Genomic DNA, 19405 nt, shown 5'->3' on the forward strand with positions numbered 1-19405 from the left:
AAAGTTTTCTGGACTTTTTTTTTATTTGAGTAAGAAAAGTTGAAGTGCCCGCAGCAAACCCAGCAAAGAGAGTATTTACATCACAAACACAGTTTGATTTGAGCTGAAGGGAACGGCCGGCTCTGTTGGGTTTGGGTCGTCTGGCCAAGGTTTAAATATTTAAAATATTTACAGCTCTGCAAACCAGAACCTCCATGATCCTGTTCATCTGCTGCCGGTCCATCGGAGCGACACACCACTCGTTAAAAACACGTTATCTTCACATTTGTTCATCAAAAAATAGACTCAAAAATCACCAAATGAAGAAAATGTCACGTCCCTCAAGACATGTTTTTAGTCCAATGAAGCGTTTCCTTGAGCAGAACTGAAATGGATCAATAAATAGAAGCAGATGAGGTGAGTGTGAGTGCATCAGACGGAGGTGATGACGATCATCAGGTGAGGAGAGATGCTGGAGATCTGACTCAGGAGATCAGGAGCCAGACGAGACAGGTGACTCTCACTGAACTCACACGGAGGGAAGATCTGCAGCACGTACGCAGGCTGCACACACACAGAGACACGGGTCAGGGGTGGGGTGTGTGTGTGTGTGTGTGTGTGTGTGTGTGTGTGTGTGTGTGTGTGTGTGAGAGAGAGAGAGAGAGTGTGTGTGTGTGTGTGTGTGTGTGTGTGTGTGTGTGTGTGTGTGTGTGAGAGAGAGAGAGAGAGAGAGAGAGAGAGAGAGAGAGAGAGAGAGAGAGACGACAGAGGGTGTGTGTGTGAGAGAGAGAGAGAGAGAGAGAGAGAGAGAGAGAGAGAGAGTGTGTGTGAGAGAGAGAGACGACAGAGGGTGTGTGTGTGTGTGAGAGAGAGAGAGAGAGAGACGACAGAGGGTGTGTGTGTGTGTGTGAGAGAGAGAGAGAGAGAGAGAGAGAGAGAGAGAGAGAGAGAGAGACGACAGAGGTGGTGTGTGTGTGTGTGTGTGTGAGAGAGAGAGAGAGAGAGAGACGTCAGAGGTGGTGTGTGTGTGTGTGTGAGAGAGAGAGAGAGAGAGAGAGAGAGAGACGACAGAGGTGGTGTGTGTGTGTGTGTGTGTGAGAGAGAGAGAGAGAGAGAGACGTCAGAGGTGGTGTGTGTGTGTGTGTGTGTGAGAGAGAGAGAGAGAGAGAGAGACGTCAGAGGTGGTGTGTGTGTGTGTGTGAGAGAGAGAGAGAGAGAGAGAGAGAGAGAGAGAGAGAGAGAGAGAGAGAGAGAGAGAGAGAGAGAGAGAGAGAGAGAGAGAGAGAGAGACGACAGAGGTGGTGTGTGTGTGTGTGTGTGAGAGAGAGAGAGAGAGACGTCAGAGGTGGTGTGTGTGTGTGAGAGAGAGAGAGAGAGACGTCAGAGGTGGTGTGTGTGTGTGTGTGTGTGTGTGAGAGAGAGAGAGAGAGAGAGACGTCAGAGGTGGTGTGTGTGTGTGTGTGTGTGAGAGAGAGAGAGAGAGAGAGAGAGAGAGAGAGAGAGACGTCAGAGGTGGTGTGTGTGTGTGTGTGTGAGAGAGAGAGAGAGAGAGACGACAGAGGTGGTGTGTGTGTGTGTGTGTGTGAGAGAGAGAGAGAGACGTCAGAGGGTGTGTGTGTGTGTGTGTGTGTGTGTGTGTGTGTGTGAGAGAGAGAGACGACAGAGGGTGTGTGTGTGTGTGTGTGTGTGTGTGTGTGTGTGTGTGTGTGTGTGTGTGTGTGTGTGTCGGGGGCTCACCTGGTTGGAGCCGGGGTTGGGGACGTTGATGATGCCGGCTGCTAGTTTGGCCTGCAGGTAATGGATGAAGGCAGATTTGAGCGCCTGCGTCTGGTTCAACACGTCCTCCTGGTCCAGACCACACGGCATGGCCAGCAGCAGACAGAAATCACTCTCTCCCTGAAAACACAGCACATTAATCCACGCCCAACAGGGTAAACACACCATCATGATAAACAGAGATGCCTGTGAAAATGTGCTTGCATTACTCCGGTTATATCGAGAGCATTGCACTTGATGCAGACATTGTTTAAATACAAAATTTGCTGTAAATGTGTTCACTCTCAGGTCATCCAAGATCACAGTGAGTTTGTTTCTTCATCAGATTTGGAGAAATGTAGTATTGCATCAGTGTCTCAGCAGTGAATGGGTGCCGTCAGAATGAGGGGCTCAGTCTCATGAAGAGTGTGCATCAACGAGCACCATTATCGGTTTTGATTTTGTGTACTATTTATACACAGAAATCATCTGCTGTTGTCTCTCACAGATTAGTTTAGATCTGTTTAATCGCTGCTTGATCTGTGCAGATTTCTCTCCTGATTCAGACCAGAACACTTTTTCACTGGAGGAAGTGTTATTCTGGATTATAGACTCTATGTGTTTGAGTTAAAATCATCTTAATGCTGGATGTGTTTCAGGTTTTGTCTTCTCCAGATGTTCACTGATGGACTGGAGTGCTGTGGATTATTGGGATGTTTTTATCAGATTCTCATTCTGACGGCACCCATTCACTGCAGAGCATCCATTGATGAGACACTGATGCAGTGCTACATTTCTACAAACCTGATGAAGACACAAACTCCTCCCGATGACCTGAGAATGAATAAACTTAAAGCTGTATATATATATATTTTGTTGGGGGTGGTGAGCGGTCCCTTTGAACCCATTAATGTGTTGTAGAGATCGGTCAGAGCTCTGGGCCACTGCAGCAGCATGTAAACTCTCTTCATGTGACGTACGGTCATCCTGCGAGCGACTCCCTCCAGCTGCTGTGCTTCGAGCCTCATCCTCTGAACGATGCGCAGGATTCCTCCAGTCTCCGGCAGAGGAAGAGAGCGCAGACCCAGAGCCTTGTTTCCACACAAGAAGTGCAGCTGAACCGCTGCCGTGTCGTTCTTCAGCGCCAGCAGGCCTTGCCACACGATGGGATATTTCTATTTAAACAGAGTTTATCAAACACAAACTTTAGTTATTGGTGTAATCTTGCATTCCCACTGCACATAGAAGTGTTGTGTGTCTACATATCTGTTTGTGCTTAATGGAACATGATGAACTACAGTGGTTAAAACATCTTCATATATCAAGTGTCCAAACAGTTTTCATTGTACAGGGTTCAACAATAAGGAAGACCCACTGGACAGCGAGTTTCCTGCAAAGCTGCTGTGATGTGTCATTAATTACTCTCAAGTCGTTCCAAACCCATAAGATCTTTGTTCATCTTCAGAACACAAATAAAGATATTAGGATCACATGTATGCATCGTGCTACCCTAATGAATGGTGGAAGATGTTAGCACAGAAGAGAAGAAATAGTTTGTTTTGTTGTTCTGCACGCTTGGTAAACAAACTACAGCTAGTCCAAAATGCAGCAGCAAGAGTTCTTACTAGAACCAGGAAGTATGACCATATTAGCCCGGTCCTGTCCACACTGCACTGGCTCCCTATCAAACATCGTATAGATTTTAAAATATTGCTTATTACTTATAAAGCCCTGAATGGTTTAGCACCTCAGTATTTGAATGAGCTCCTTTTACATTATACTCCTCTACGTCCGCTACGTTCTCAAAACTCAGGCAATTTGATAATACCTAGAATATCAAAATCAACTGCGGGCGCCAGATCCTTTTCCTATTTGGCGCCTAAACTCTGGAATAACCTACCTAACATTGTTCGGGAGGCAGACACACTCTTGCAGTTTAAATCTAGATTAAAGACCCATCTCTTTAACCTGGCTCACACATAACATACTAATATGCTTTTAATATCCAAATCCGTTAAAGGATTTTTAGGCTGCATTAATTAGGTAAACCGGAACCGGGAACACTTCACATAACACCATACTTTCTACATCATTAGAAGAATGGCATCTACGCTAATATTTGTCTGTTTCTCTCTTGTTCCGAGGTCACCGTAGCCACCAGATCCAGTCTGTGTCCAGATCAGAGGGTCACTGCAGTCGCCCGTATCCAGTACGTATCCAGACCAGATGGTGGATCAGCACCTAGAAAGGACCTCTACTGCCCTGAAAGACAGCGGAGACCAGGACAACTAGAGCCCAGATACAGATCCCCTGTAAAGACCTCATCATCTCCATGACCATCAGCAAAAGACCATGGGAACCAGATGAGTCCTCGTTCCCACGTTGCAGAATGGAATTAAACCACATCATCCTGGTTTAGTCTGGTCAGAGGAGAACTGTTCCCAGAACTGAGCCTGGTTTCTCCCAAGGTTCTTTCTCCATTTGTGTCACCGATGGGGTTTCGGTTTCTTTTGGCTTGCTTTGTTGAGGACGCTTGACTGAATGCACAGACACTACTGAAGAGAGCTGAACTGGATGATGACATCACTGAATTATCAATGAACTGACTTTTAACTAAAAAAAAAAAATAGACTCGTCATTGTCCTCTTGCATTGACAAACTACTTTCCTGTTTGACTCTGTAAAGCTGCTTTGACTATTATAATGATGATCTTTTATTACCTTTCTGTGCCTTGACTGTGGTGGTACCCTTGCTGTCTATGGAGGGTCAGAAAGCTCTCAAATTTCATCAAGTATCTTAATTTGTATTTCAAAGATGAACAAAGGTCTTATGGGTTTGGAACGACATGAGGGTAATTAATAACAGAATTTTCATTTTTGGGTAAACTATTCCTTCAGACTTTGATTAATGTTATGCATTTAATTATGATTATGCCGTCAGTGAAAATATTGGCAGGATAATTAAAAATCTTAAGTATTGGGTCAACAGAAAAAATCTCTTCTGTGTGTTGTTTACGACAGAGACTAACCGTCAGAAGCTGCACCATGTTGACAGGCTGGTGTCCCACCAACTCCACTTTAGACTCGGCTTGTGCCTGACTTGACTCCGGCTCTTGAACACCCTGTGTTAAAAATGAAAGGCACAAACATTATTTACATAACTCTAAAGGCTAGTAAATATTTACAAACAAACTATACAAATGCAAGCTTACCTGTGATGGTGGGATGCTGTGGGCAGACTGGTTAATCCCCATTGGAGAATTCTCAGCAAACTGTGCATGAGCAGGCCGGAGGTTTGTATACATGGTTGAATATTCAGGGAAGGAAGTCCCAGTTCCTGCTGTTATCAGCTGAACTCTTTGAGGAGAAGCCATGGGAGGCATTGCACTACGGATCGCCATCATTCCCTCCTTACTGGAAGGTGACTGTGCCCGCTTTAGTTCAGACGCTTTCGAGGAGTCCTTCTCAGATACTGCCTTTGCTAACAAGTGCGGCCGAGGAGAAAGAGACGCCGCCATGCTAGGAGCAGTCGAGGAGGGTGGTATGTTTTCGGGGACGTGCCCCTGGTGTAACTCTGCAGTGGGGCGATCGCTCTGCTGGTGGTGCATGAGCACTCGCATGTCTCTGTTGAATCGGTCAAGAGGTAAACCACTGTGGAGCGCTCCACGATATTCTGCTGGTATGGAGTCTTGTTTGAGTTGAGCAGCCGGTGATCTTGCATTGGCTGGGTTCACCTTGAGGACCATCTCCCTGTTCCCAATGGCCTGAGGAGACGTGGGTCGCTGCTGGCCAGGGGCCCAAGAGGAAGTGAGGCTCTCAGAGTGAATCCCATAGTTCATCATAGAGAGAGGAGGAGTGTTCACTCGTACCTCCCCCTGGGTGAGGTGTCCTATAGCACCGACGCGGTGCGGTGACATCCTTCCAATGCTACCGTGAGGGTTGTGTGGAGGCATGATCACAGACTGCTCCGAGTGGTGGACGGTAGAAACATACTGGGACAGAGGGTTTAATCCAGGGGGAAGGACCACAGACACACCTTTCGGAGACGAGGAGCCCATAGGAGATGACACTTTGGGAAAAGGAGAATGAGGGTGTCCAGATTTCCGTGGAGATCTCGGCTCCTGCTTAGGTTGAATGAGTGATGTTCGGTCTGTCGGTGTTCCAGCTATGAAGCCAACATGATTGCCTGCTGCTGAAGGAAGGTGTGGACTTATAGCAGGACTAATAGTTGGAACCCAAGCAGGTTTCTCCACGTAACTCATGACCTGTGATGGGCCAGGCGTTTGTTGCAATATTTTAACAACCCCACTTTGAACCGGAGTGTAAGCAGATTCTAATTTGTCCAGTGCAGATTCTTGCTTAATTGTGGCAACATTTGGTTGTGATTTTATTGAATTACCATGATCTGAAGGAAGTGGGCATTTTGAAGATGGTGGCTGGGAGGCACTATAAAGTTCCTGCTTGATCTGTGGCATTGACACCAGCTGCTGTGACTCCATGTCCACAGCACTGGCAGGTGGGATCTGGCTGATTTTGGCACTTATACGCAGTGGTCCCTCCATTTTCTGTCCAGAATGACTCAGCACCACAACACCTTCTGACGTCTGAACTCGAAGTCCTGTGCTAGAACCTGTACTCAAAGATGTGCTCTCCACTATATAGCGACCAGCATTTCCACCTTCCTCACCAACTGCTGGACCATGGTACGTACTGCTTTCCTCCAAGCTTGGCTGGTAAATCTGTTTTGGAGGTTGCTTGTCAAGGCGATTTCCAATCGGAGCATTTGACTTCTCCTCTGCATCAGGGGGATTGCAAACACGACTGATAACGGAGGTAGGAGTGGAAGCAATAACAGAAATCACTGACTTCTCACTGAAGATCTGTTTTGTTTCTGGAGATGGTATAGACGCAGGCTGTCGCACTACAGGTTGGGCTGAAACAGGGAGTTGCCTGTTATCTTGAGGAGCACTCTTGCTGGTTACCACATCTGATGTAATGTCACTTTCCCTTAAAGGATGAGCGTGTATTTTCCCGGATGTAGCACCGATTTCCAAGACTGGGACAGTTCTAGGCTTTGTGAGGATTTTACGCAAATCACCCGAATTAGCATCTTGAGCAGGGGTGTCTGAGGGTAATTTAGATGTCTCCATCGGAGCTACAGAGGTCAGCGGTGGAGAGAGGACCCCAGCTTCTTTCGGCTGATTGAAACGCTCCGTTTGGGAAACAGAAATCCTGCTTGGGTATGAGGACAAGTTCTTGAGACAAGTTCTCGTTGGAGATAGTGACGGACATGTGTTCTTGTAAGAAGAAGGCTGGCATTTTGATGACGTTGGGCTTCTGCTAATAGCTGGAGAGGATTTTGAGATATCAATCTCAGTTTTAAGAGGCGACTCAGGTTCGTTTGATATATCTGCATTAGGATCCATTAAACTTACACGCTGCTTGGAAGAGGAAGTAATGACAACAGCTGTACTTGCTGGTGATCTTTCTGTGGCTGCAGGAAGTTCTGCAGGTACTGACTCCATTGACTTCACAGGGATATTTTCAGCTTTCAAAACTACATCTTTAATGGGTTCCTTTTTGCTTCCAGCAGCCTTTTGGCCTTTGCCCTTCTTTGAAGTTTTTGATCTGCCTTTACACCCTTTTCTGGGAGTGGTTACGGTCTCCTCCTGAACAACTGCTGTGCTAGAACAGGTTTCAGATTCTTTTGAACCGGGACCAAGAGTCTGCATATCAGGACCGGACTCTACAGAGTTCATGATTTGATCCATGTCCTCTGATTTAATGGAATCTATAGCAGCAGCAAGCTCTGTTTCACTAGATGGATTTGCAGGCTTTTCTTCTTCTGAGACATGCTCTGGCTCTTCAGCTGCCAAACGTCGTGCCTTTGTCAGGTTACTTTTAAATGGAAGAGGAGGAGCATCTTCTGTGAGCTTGGCAATATTCTCAACAGCTTGCTCAAGCTCCAACTCTTGAGCCAGTGAAGCTACATGAGGATCAATGGCTTTTTCTGCAGCAGGCAAAGTCTCCCTTTCACAATTAACATCATCCATGGCATCATTTTCAAATTTAACTTCTAGTACCTCATCCTTTGAGGACACACCAGGTGAGCTATTCTTGGGAGACTCATCCGTTCCAGGTTCTTCTTCACTAGTCTGAAGCATTGCCTTTACTTCGGTCACATCGAGACGGATTCTCAGGTTTTTAAGAATGGGAGGATTTTCTTCATTTATGAGTTTGGTACTTTCAGAAAGTTTCTCCATTTTGTCTCCTTTCTTTACGATTCCAGATGCTGATGCATTTCCTGGACTGACTCCTTTCTGTGTGGGGGGTGAGAATTTGCCTTTACCCACTTTGGGAACCCCCTCACTACTTGTTTCACTGCCATCCTTAGACTCAGTTGATTTTGACCGTTCAACTTTGCCCGCTGGTACATCCTCTGCTTGGCGTCGATTCTTAGGGGGGCGTCCCCGTCTCAAGGTTGGTGGTGCAGCAACAGCCTCTAGTTCAGAACCTACATCTCTATCTAAACCACGCTTCCGTCCACCACGTGGTGATTCAGCATCTTTTCCGGGCTGCAGACCAGTTTCATCTTCAATTGGTGTAGCATAGACAGAACGCACATTTCTACGTCTTGCCCTACCTGACTGTGAACTCTGCTCTGTACCTTGTTCCATTTCTATACCTTGCACAGGCGACTTACTTAACGACTTTGATTCAGGTGTTGTTTTGAATGCTTCTCCTCTTGGAGAAGATGAACGTTTGAGCTTCTCTTTGTCAATGCGCTCACTTTTGCGGGTGCTTTGTTTGTCTGGGGTAACAGGCAAAGTTGTAGTTACTGGTGTGGTAGGCGAGGATTTAGCCCTTTTATTTCTTGACTTTGGAGGGGATGACACAACTTCAACTGTATAATTATCAGGACATTCCTGATCGTCTGCATTAATAGATTCAGCCTCAGCTGCAACAGGTGGCTCAGGTTCTTTTTCATGTTGCTCAGAAGGGATATGTGGGAGGGGACTTGGTGATTCAGGAAACATCACTGGAGGCTCAGCCTCTGGCTGTACATTATTTTTTGGTGTTTCGTTGCTTGGGAGTTGGTCTGCAACTACTTTAGTGGTGTCATGAGCATTTTCAGAGTCATCAGCCTTCAATACCATCTCCTCTGCTGGGATCTTTAACTCTTGGCTTTCTGAAGAATTGGGTTCTGAGAGTTGCTCAAGCAAAGGCTGTAATGGATGAACTGTGGGCTGTTCATGCTCTTTATCTTTCTCCATAGAAGAATAAAGCAAATTACGGGTTACAGAATCAACAATTTCTGCTTCCACTGTTGGCAAGGATTCTTCAGCTGCTAAAACAGGGGGTGATATTTGAGGAGCTTGAACAGGACTAGTCTGAGGTACCTGAACAGGACTAACTGATTTGATCTCCGCTTGTCTAATACTATGTTCAGTAGCATTTTGCTGCTGTGGTGCTTGTTCTTCTTCTGGTGTTTTACTTACTTTGGTTGCATCTATGCTTTCATCTTGCTTGGAATCGTGATGGCTTTGTTCTTTATTCTTCTGTTGCTGCGACCTTGTTAGTTCTAAAAAGCGGCTATGGAAAAGCACAACTGGTTCTGGGTCAGGCTGCCCTTCTGCTGGGCCTTGCTGAGAGTACAGATATCCAACACCATGTTCAGGGTCCTCGTGCTTTCGTTCTAGATGCTGAAGGCGCCTTGAATCCTGCTCAAAAATAGAACTGTGCAAAAAACGTGACGCAAACAACTCTCGTCTCTCCTGTTCTTCTGGCTTTGGATCTTCTTTCCGGTCTTCAATTTTGTCGTCAGACTCACTTCTAATTTTTTTCTTCTTCATGTACCATGAGGGTGTTGGTCGTGGTGTGGACTCCACCTTCTCTGTGTCCTTTCTACTACTGAAACTGGGGAAATGTTGATCATAATCAAGGAAAGACCAGTTGTCTTCCCTTGTCGAGGACAAAGACTTTGCACGCTCTAACAAAGCTTTAGTATCTGGAGTGATCGTCTGATCATCAGCAAAAGAACAGAATTTGTTTCTCTCTAGAGAGGTCATCAGCTTGGACTCTGATAATCTGTTTGGACGATGTCTTTCAGAAAAGGATACTGACGTTGATGGAGCAGGAGAGTTAGGTTTATTTTCACGATCTTCTTCAGAATCAGAACGCACTTCACCAGGTTCCAAATCAGGCCAAAGTCCGTAATCCAAGTACTTACGATTGAGCCGCCTTTTTTCAGCGATTCTTGAAAAGTCTGGTAACAAGTCTTGCTTTAGTCGACTCTCCCAGGATCTTTGCTGGTCGTCTTGTAGACATGTACTAATCTTTGACATCTGTGAGGTGTGCATCCGTTTACCCCCAAGCTCCTGATCTGTTTGAGCATTGTCCTCAGGCTTCAATGGTTCTTTTACTACTCTCACAGTCATTTGATCATGAGGGTCTGCATATTCTTCCTCTCTTTGTTGGGGGGCATGCTGAAACCTTGGAGAGTTTGTGTTATTCCACTCAAGGTCTTCACTCTTTTGCCTGACTGTTCTGTAAATCCTCTCTCTCTTAGCATTCATATCCATCTCAAAAGATTCTTGTTTCTTTATCTTACTTGGAGGTGAATTATCAGTGACGTCCTGTGGAGGCTTGCCAACCTCATGCACCAGGCTTCGATGCTCAAGATCTTCTGCATCTACACCTTGAGGAGGTTCTGACTTTCCTGTTATATCCAACGGCTGCAGCTGCTGTCGTAGCCTTCGTTTCTGCTCCATCTGTTTGCGGTAACTCTGAGAAAGGTCAATATTTTCTAGATATTCATCCCTTACTTTACTATCCTTATCCGAGGTTCCATCAATTGAAAGTTGTCTAGACATGCTTGGCCCAGGGTGAGATTTTGAGTCCAAAACATCCACCTCAGGCAGTTCACTTGACCTTACTGATGAGCCCTGAGACGTCCCTCTCACAGCATCATCCACCTCTTCCCTTTGACTATGATGAGAACCAATCCTGGATTTGGAGTGTTCTCTCTTTTGAGTCTCTTTCTCTGCCTTTACATCTATATCTGTCTCTTTTGCAAATCCTGCACTTGGAGCAAATTCAGCAGGTTGGCTAATCCCAGAGCCTGGATCCTCCTCCAGACGCCCCCGTTTCTGTCGTATTGCTTTCCCCCCAGGATCACCAAACCGCCTCTTTCTCGCTTCAAGTTTGTCAGAATCTAGAAGGGAGTCTTTGCCATCACTACCAGAGTCAGATTTTAAATGTTTCTTTGCCTTTCCTTTGCCATCCCTGTCTAGTGACTCGCTTTTACACTGATCGAGCCGCTCTCCCTTTTGAGGCTCAAGGCGAGTTACGTGGTCAGTAGGGGAAGGCTCTTTGTCCCCTTTATGCTTCTGTCGTTCTTGAATCTCCACGTCTGAAACCTTAACCTTGCCAGATCCCAAATCGAGAATCGCCTCTCTATCCGCTTCTGAAAGAGGTACACCGGGAGACTGCACTTTGCCTCTCCTTTGCTTTGCCTTCTCTCTGTCGGCCTTCTCTTTGCGTCTGCTGCGCTTCTTGTTCTCTGCTCCACTAACGCGCTCTGCCTCGACTTGCTCCATTTCTCTCTCCAGTCCTTCTGATTTGTAATCTACTGCCAATTTCTCAGACTTCTCCAAATGAGCCGGGGGTGGAGACAGCGAGCTGCAGCTTCCCGATCTTTCTGAGGAGTGCCTGTACACACGTCGTTCAGCGTCTCGTGACACGCGGTCTGACGGTGAGGGTGAAGCAGAGGGAGTCAGGGGACGCCGCTGATGAGACGGGCTCCATCGGCCTCGCTCCGCCTCAAAGCGCTCGCGCTCCCGTTCCCGCTGGATATAGCTGTACTTCCTGATGTCCTCAAAGGGGTCTCGATAGTCTCTGTATTCCCGTGGGTCCTCGTGATAACGGGGATCGTAGTGTTCTCCTTGATAATGATCTAACTCTGCATAGCGTTCACGACTGCGAGCAGGGTAATCTCGACGGGGGTCTTCAGCGTAAATGCCAGGAGTCCTTACGTTCTCATAATACGCCCGCTCCGCTGAAAAGTCATAAGAAGTTCTTCGGTCTTCCCTGAAAAAAGATTTGGGCAATTTTTAATCTACAATATATCCAACTGCTTAAAGATGAACAAACTAAAGGCAGAAATGATAGATTCTATGTTTGTTTGTTTTTTTATCCACTAAAGGCCAGTGCTCACCTCCGATCAGATGGAATATCATAAAAATCACGGATGTCCTGTCCTGATGCCTGCATAGATCGATAGAAAGCCATCTGACTCTCCTGACTGGCAAAATCAACCTGGACAGAGGAAACAAACATTACATAACTGAATCAACACAAAAGTGAAAGATGTCTCTTATGCGCACTTTATTTCTTTAAAAAAACAGTTTTAAAAACAGTTATATGCCCAAATCTTAATATAGCTGATTTATGTTGTAATATCCTGTAAACTGTAATTATTTCTGTGATGTGCAGCTGTATTTTCAGCATCGTTATTCCAGTCACATTATTTTCTGCTTATTATCAGAACTCAATTGTTGGTAACAGAAGGTCATAAAGACATATTTCAAAAACATGACGAGTAGTTTAAATATTAAAACATTGGTCAGTCCACACATACCTTAATTTTGTTCCCTCCTATCTTCCATCCTTTGGTTTCTCTAACAGCTGCTTGGGCGAAATCAGTGTTGTTGAACAGAATAAGAGCCATTCCTTTTAACCTATCAAACACAACCTGTAAAAGTGGTCAGAAGTTAGTATAATAATGCAACAGCAGTTAAATCTATGATTTCCCAGATCTCTACCTTGACCACCGGCCCGTATCGACAGAAGTGTCGAGTCAGGTACTGTTCGGTGATGTTCGAGGTCAGGCCGTCTAACCACACACACGCTGTTGGCATACTCTTCCCAAAGCCAAGCTGGAACAGTCAGAAATACACATCAGAAACCATCCAGTCTGAACAAACATAACTGCTCTCCTCTACACACAATATAAACATTTCTTATGAGAGTCATGTTGGCAAGAACACGCAAGTAATAAATACCTTCAGTCTGTTGGCGCCGAGATACTCTCCGTCCATTTTCTTAATGGCTTTACAAACACTCGCAATATCAGAGTACTGGACAAATGCGTACTGAGGAACACCATTCACCCTCTTGATATCAATATCCTGAAAACCATCAATACAAACACTTGCTTTAGGAAGATACACAAACCAATACATTTTCACTCAAAGCCCAGTAAGTGAAGGAAAATGATTAGATACCGTATTTTTCGGACTATAAGTCGCAGGACCAGCCAAACTATGAAAAAAAGTGTGTCTTATAGTCCGGAAAATACGGTACACAGATTATACACAGAATTGATTGGCCTGATTTTATTGCATTTTTGGCCAAAAAACTTGAGTTAAAATGTTACAGAAACTACAACAGATTACACATCAGATAACCTAAGAAAAACTTTGACATTGAGGAAAAAACATAAAAAATTAAGGCAGGAACAACCAATCAATCATAAAACCATTGACTGCAGAATTTTTTTAATGATTTATCGCAGCAGCCATAAACGCAAACTGCATAAACAGAAGAAGTTATTACAAACAAAAACTAATTTAACCCTCACAAAACATCTGAAATTATATTTTATGAAAGTTAAAACTAAATTTTGTTCAATTAAAATCATATAGCTTCTCATCAGCAACTTCTAATTAATGAGCGAATGTGAAAAAGAAATCTACGTTTTGAATGTGACCACATTATTATACATTTATCTGTTTTTCTATCAATTAATGTCAAATTTAAACTTTTTTTTTTTCCAAACATGAACCACACCAAAATTCTAAGCTCATAAATATATATACACACACACACATACATTATATATATACATATATATATATATATATATAAAGAGAGAGAGAGAGATGAAAAAGTTTGATTTAAATACATTATAGTATGAAATTTATAAGAAAACATAATCTGAGAAACCGCCTATCCACCTCAAATGCTCATATTATTCTACTAGCACACATCAGGACAAACACACGCTAACTCACCACTATCTCCCCGAAGCGCTGGAAGACGTCAAGCAGCTGCTGATAGTTGGCCGTCTTCTCCAGGTTTCCGATGAACAGCGTACGAGTGGCCTTCGGGTGAAACTCATCGATGCGTCCGTCCAGGGGACGAAACTCGTTCTCGCTCTCCGTCTCTGTTGGAGGCAAACACATCAGGATTTAGCATCGGCACACAGCTAGCGCTAGAGAGTGACAGACGGAGACCCACCGGGGCCGTTCCAGGCCGTGACCTCGATCAGCATCCCGAAGAACAGCTTCCCCTTGGACACGCCGAGGGCCTTCTCCTGGTCCTCCTGCTGTCTGAAGAACACCAGGCCGTAGCGCTCCTCCAGCTCGCCGTGGATCTGCACCGACGTCACTTTACCGTACTTCTTAAACTCGTGAAAGAGCCCGTCTTTCAAACTGGTATCTGAGGAGAGTTTCAGTGTTCAGAAAGTGATGTCTGAGACGGCTCGCCTCAAAATCTCTCACGGGCATCTGCTTTAAATTATTAAAATGGTACATTATGATAATGAAAGGGACTAACTTGTCAAAAATCCAATCAAATCTCATGTTTGGAGATGAAAACTAAAATACCACTATCCCTGACTTGTATGATCAGAATTAAATATATATTACATTAGATATAATTGATTCAGCCCAAAATGAACATTCTGTCATTATTTACTTTGCTCATTTGTTGCTGGTGACCTAAATCTACGGTCATGAGAAGCATGTTTACAGTCCGATATCTCAAGAATTATGATTGCTAGCCTCACAGAAATTGGTGGAAATGTAGAAAAACTTGTTCATTTCAAGTCCAAATGATTCAGAGTTTTCTCAAGTACAGATATTTGGAAAAATGTAAAAATGTAGACATGTAGGCTGTTTGTTGGCCTTAAAGGGTTAGTTCAGGCCAAAATCTTCTTTCATCCTCATGTCGTTCCAAACTCATAATAAAGCAGGAGTCTTCTGAAGAATCACCATTGTTTTATATACAAATTTAATTTAGCCGTTTATTCACATGTAAACATTGTTGTGTTTATAGCATTCACATTTGGTTACGGAAGCTCAAACATGCTTGTTTTACACCTAAGAACCATTGAGGATCACACGCATTAAAGTAAAGGCATGTTTTCAACATGATGAATTTAATAAACTTTGTAGTGCTGAATTGTGGAGTTTATCTACGTTTCCACCAATTTCTATGAGACAAGCAATCATAATTCTTCAGATATCAAACCATAAACATGGTTCCCATGACCAACAACAAAAGAGCAAACTATGAACAAAGCATCAATAGTGTCCAGCTGATTTGTCGTAGGCTGAGCTTCTGTTAGTTGAGACTGAAGGTCACCTGTGGATCGTGTCGGGAGGTTCTGGACTCTGATGCCGAAGCTTCTCCTCGGCTCGTCGGAGTCCAGAGCGAGCGCATGAGGAGCTGGAGGAGCGTGTGTGGCGGTCGACTGCACTGAGCGCGCTCGCGATCCTTCACTGGAGCTGCTGTTCGAATCACTGCTGCGGGAAAACAAGAGAACAACTCTGTTCAGACCAGCCACTGCCGCAGATACAAAATAAAAATATAATACTAATGCTAAATATTTTCATTATTTTGATGACTGTTCATCAAGCTCAACACCTCAAACAAGTTAGCAAATTTAAATGAAAAAAGAAATTGAAAATAAAAAAAATCTGTAATTCATGGGTTTTAAGTGTATGCTCCCAAACCAACATTGATAACACAATTTTTGATTGTCCACTTTAGACATATTCTACTAACTCCGTAAATGTGAAAAGAAACACGATGCAGAACATTTTAAAATGTAACAACTTAAAGAAAAGATTTAATAGGACACTATTACTTTAAAAAAATGTAATAATTACTTTACAGTTTCATGACTTAAATTGATTGGATACTCCTTTTGATTATTAAAATGAACAAAATCCAGAAGAAAAAAAAAAAACTTTAATGGCAAAATCTGATTAAAGAAGCTGGTAGGTACCTGCCGCTGCCGGTGCTGCTGGTGCTGCTGACCGAGTCCGAGCTGGAAGACGGACTGCGTGAGTGTGACCGCGGGCCCCGGCCGGGCGACACTGGGGCTCTTTTGGGCGAGTGGGCAGCTTTAGGGGTCTGTCCCGTGCTCCTCTGGGGCGATGGGTGCCGTGACTGTGAAGAGTGTGAGGACCGGCTCCGCCGATGGTGGTAGGTCCGGTCTGTGCGACGGCCCCGGTCATCACGGTACGGGTCACGCCGAGCCGAGCTGGAGATGGTGAAAGAGTCACGAATCCGAGACTCAAAGTGTGACTCCGGTGCGTCGAAGCCACTGCTGATGGTGCTGGCGGCTGGGCTGGAGCTCACCCCGGAGGGGAACATCGCACGGTCCCGGTAATACTCCGTGTTGTAGTGCCGCGGCCGCTCGAAGGAGCCGCTGCGCTCGTGGTGTCCGTACGGACTGTGATCATACGCTCGCTCCCGACTGTCCGAGCCGCTGCTGTGAGAGAGACAGAAAGAAGCACAACAGAAAGGGGAACACACACTTAGAGTCAAACCGGATCCGTGGCAAACAGCTAACACAGGAACTCAAGTACACCTCGTCGTCCAAAACCTAGTGGGCCGGGTTGCGGAGCCACAATTTAACGAGCGAAATCACAAACACACGTCTGGTAGACTGAACTATGCTGAGGCTCTAACACGCTTCTAAACGAAACATGCAGTGTTTCTATCCGACTGTGGGTTATTACAGTCGATCAGCCGCTGAGCGTTCACTCGGATCATATGAACCATGCTGGCTATCTGGCTCTGAGCACCGGAGGGGAAACAAAACAGAAGTGAAGATCAAGAGATGAAACACTTGGGAGCAGACAGGGGGTTAATAATAGCACAAGGCTCTAGGGTTAGTAAAGAACAGGGGATAAGAGACAGGGTGCATGTCTAGGTTAGAGAGAGAAAGCACAGAGAGGCATAAGGCAGGGCAATACCAACCTTTTCAGAGCAGTAACTGACCCTAAATATTCCCAATACAATATAGGAGGAATTTTGTGTGAGCCAAAAACAGTGATGGCATAAAGCGGTGCTTGGGGAAAAAATGGACGATAAAGTGCCACTATGTCAAAAGGTTCTTCGTCCAAAGAGGGTCGCGTCAGGCCATCCATCTCAAGGTACGCTAAAGAAGACTTCAGAAAAAAAAAAAAAGTCTAGAAAAAGGAACATATTCCCCGAGAAAAAAAAAATGCACACATCTTTCCACTCGTGGAATAATCCTAACGCCAAAATCACAAGATGATGTCTCTGTGGGACAAAAATTTAATTCCAGCACATTATGTTCACCAGAACGGCAGCGGTGGGTACGACTTCAAGAAACTCTTCTACTGCATTCCTACATCCACCGGAGATCAGGTAATCCAGAAAAAACCTCCTTCTACACCTATACATCCAACATGAGGTTAGATCCGTGGGAATCTTCCCATGATGACGTCTTCTGGTCTTCAGGGCTTCATAAAAATATCCAAGCGCTGGAGACACAGTCGCGTCCCTCTCTAAGAATGATGTGCGGTGACAAGAAGGATGAGATGATGAGCCCTGACACACTTACTCCAGCGGAGAGCGACTTCACTCCTGAATCCACGGCACTGATACACATCCACGGCATGACACACAGTTAGCACAATGACCAAATGGGAGATGGGATAGTCGTGCAAGGCAAATGAGAAGGGACAAAAAGCTTTGCAATTACTCCTAACTATGTTCTGGTTAAAAATCTTGCGTTTAATCCGTCAATGGCACGTACTTCCAAAGAGCGCTGTTCCAAGGCGGCGGGTAATATCCGAGATTCTGCGAACGCCTAATATCCAAACTCACCCGTTACATCTCCGCCAGCCATCGTAATATCCAAACCGACCGGGATATTCTCCACGTGGGTAATATCCAACTATGGCTCACACAGTAATCCCACACCAAACTAATCCACTCATTCATACATGATAGACAAGGATTAATAATTCCGTGTGCAGGAAGTCAGGCCTCAGAACGGAGAGGGATCCCTAGAATCTGGTCTATTGTGTTTAACCCAACCTCAACCCCTGTATCTGACACCACAGAGCCCCTGTAGTGCAGAGGGAGCCCGTGTCCACTTACCCGTCTAGTCTGCGTTCATAGCGCCCCTCTCTGGTGTGGAGAGACACCGGGGGCACGTACACCGGCCCCACGGCGCTCCTCGAGAACCCCGCAACCTCCCTTCCGTGACTGCTGGAGGGCGTGGGGTCCTCCAGGCCCCGCACCGCACTGGGCACTGAACCCGGCTCATTGTAATCTGTGCGGAGGTCCCTGTCCCCCATTTTGTTGACGGCGTTGTGCGCCTTTTGGGCGCTTTTGATGTCGACGAAATCCACGAAAGCTGCCACGCCGCCCTCGGAGCCGCGCTTGCGCAGGACCTTGACGCTCTCCACCCGGCCATACCTGCGAAAAAACGAAGCATTGTAAATGTCACACACATCCAGGAATCACGTGATCGTCAGCCACAAAAATACATTATAGGTCAACATAAGAGGAAGTGTGACGTCTAAAAAGTCAATTTACTTTCTGAACTTGCACAAACTGATACATTCTTGTTTGTTTGCCAGCTGACGATGACACCTAATTACTTTTACATTGTTGTGCCTTTTAGTCAACCTGATTTGGCTATACACACTAATTGTACGCATTCACACTACGATCTCAAAGCGATTTCAAAACAGTTTAGCGTTTTTTTTCTCCAGTACAGTGATTTAGTTCATTAAACTGAAACAAGACTTCAGGAGTTCGTTTCATCACACAATCAAGTTACACGTAACTGCAGATTCTCGATCTAGTTTCTGTTTCTTTAGATAGAGTCGGTTCCTGCCGTTAAACCGGCTCTTCTCGTCCGGACGCAGCGTTAGCAGCGAGCTAACGGCACACGGACACAAACGCTCGCTGTTCTCCGAATGAAAGCGCGTTTTATGTGACTTTTCCTGAAGCGTAGCTGTGGCGTAAACATACACGGACGTCTTCTGTGAGAATAAGCCCAGATTCCACGCGTTAACCTGCAAACCGTGAACTAACGTTAGTCAGCGGTGAAGCACCCAGCTAACTGCTTAAACTGACCGTGTTAGCGAGCCGTGTCTCAGCGGAGGAGGTTTAGACTCGTTTCTGATTTCCTAATCGTGTTTGCGACTTATTATGCTGTTTTAAACGGCTTTCTTCGGCGTATTGCCGCTGTTTGTCCGCCATCGCGCGCTGAAGCGGTTTGTGTCCGCGCGAGGCCGCGTCACTGCGCGCGCAGCTGCACTTCTTGTGTAACTCACCGTTTAAAATGCTCCACAATCTTCTCCTCGCGAACATGTTCGGGTAAATTTCCCACCCAGAGGTGTCTGGTTTCCCGAACCATCCTGCGTCGTCCGCGTCCCGTTCATGCACATATGCGCCTTCGCGTCGTTTTAGTCTCTTGAAAACGCGCTGCTAGCTCGTGCGAGGAAAAAGATCTCTCGGCCCTGCGCGTTCACGAGCGGGAGCGCGCAAAGGAACCACCGGCGGCGAGCACCGCAACCCTGCGCGCCACCGACACTCTAGCGAATGTCATGAAT

General features: G+C 45.5%; 1 protein-coding gene across 6 annotated transcripts; it reads right to left on the reverse strand.

Annotated features, from left to right (window-relative positions):
* Positions 1 to 4: 4 nt before the first annotated feature.
* Positions 5 to 19366, reverse strand: si:ch1073-335m2.2 (msx2-interacting protein). 6 transcript variants are annotated; one of them, XM_052538354.1, is made up of 15 exons: positions 19127 to 19366; positions 17940 to 18260; positions 15808 to 16293; positions 15162 to 15319; positions 14034 to 14234; positions 13808 to 13959; positions 12797 to 12922; positions 12557 to 12670; positions 12373 to 12486; positions 11950 to 12050; positions 4946 to 11822; positions 4763 to 4855; positions 2715 to 2909; positions 1717 to 1875; positions 5 to 543 (listed from the first exon to the last, which is right to left on the reverse strand). In XM_052538354.1, the coding sequence occupies exons 1-15, from the start codon at positions 19207 to 19209 to the stop codon at positions 412 to 414; spliced, it is 9312 nt and encodes a 3103-aa protein (XP_052394314.1). In that variant the 5' UTR covers positions 19210 to 19366; the 3' UTR covers positions 5 to 411. The 6 variants fall into 6 exon arrangements, with proteins under 6 accessions (XP_052394314.1, XP_052394312.1, XP_052394313.1 ...); XM_052538352.1 differs by having other exon boundaries at positions 15162 to 15322; XM_052538353.1 differs by having other exon boundaries at positions 15808 to 16296.
* Between the last annotated feature and the right edge of the window lie 39 nt (positions 19367 to 19405).

The sequence above is a fragment of the Carassius gibelio genome, chromosome A22 (genome assembly GCF_023724105.1).
Source record: "Carassius gibelio isolate Cgi1373 ecotype wild population from Czech Republic chromosome A22, carGib1.2-hapl.c, whole genome shotgun sequence".
NCBI classification, from domain to species: domain Eukaryota; kingdom Metazoa; phylum Chordata; class Actinopteri; order Cypriniformes; family Cyprinidae; genus Carassius; species Carassius gibelio.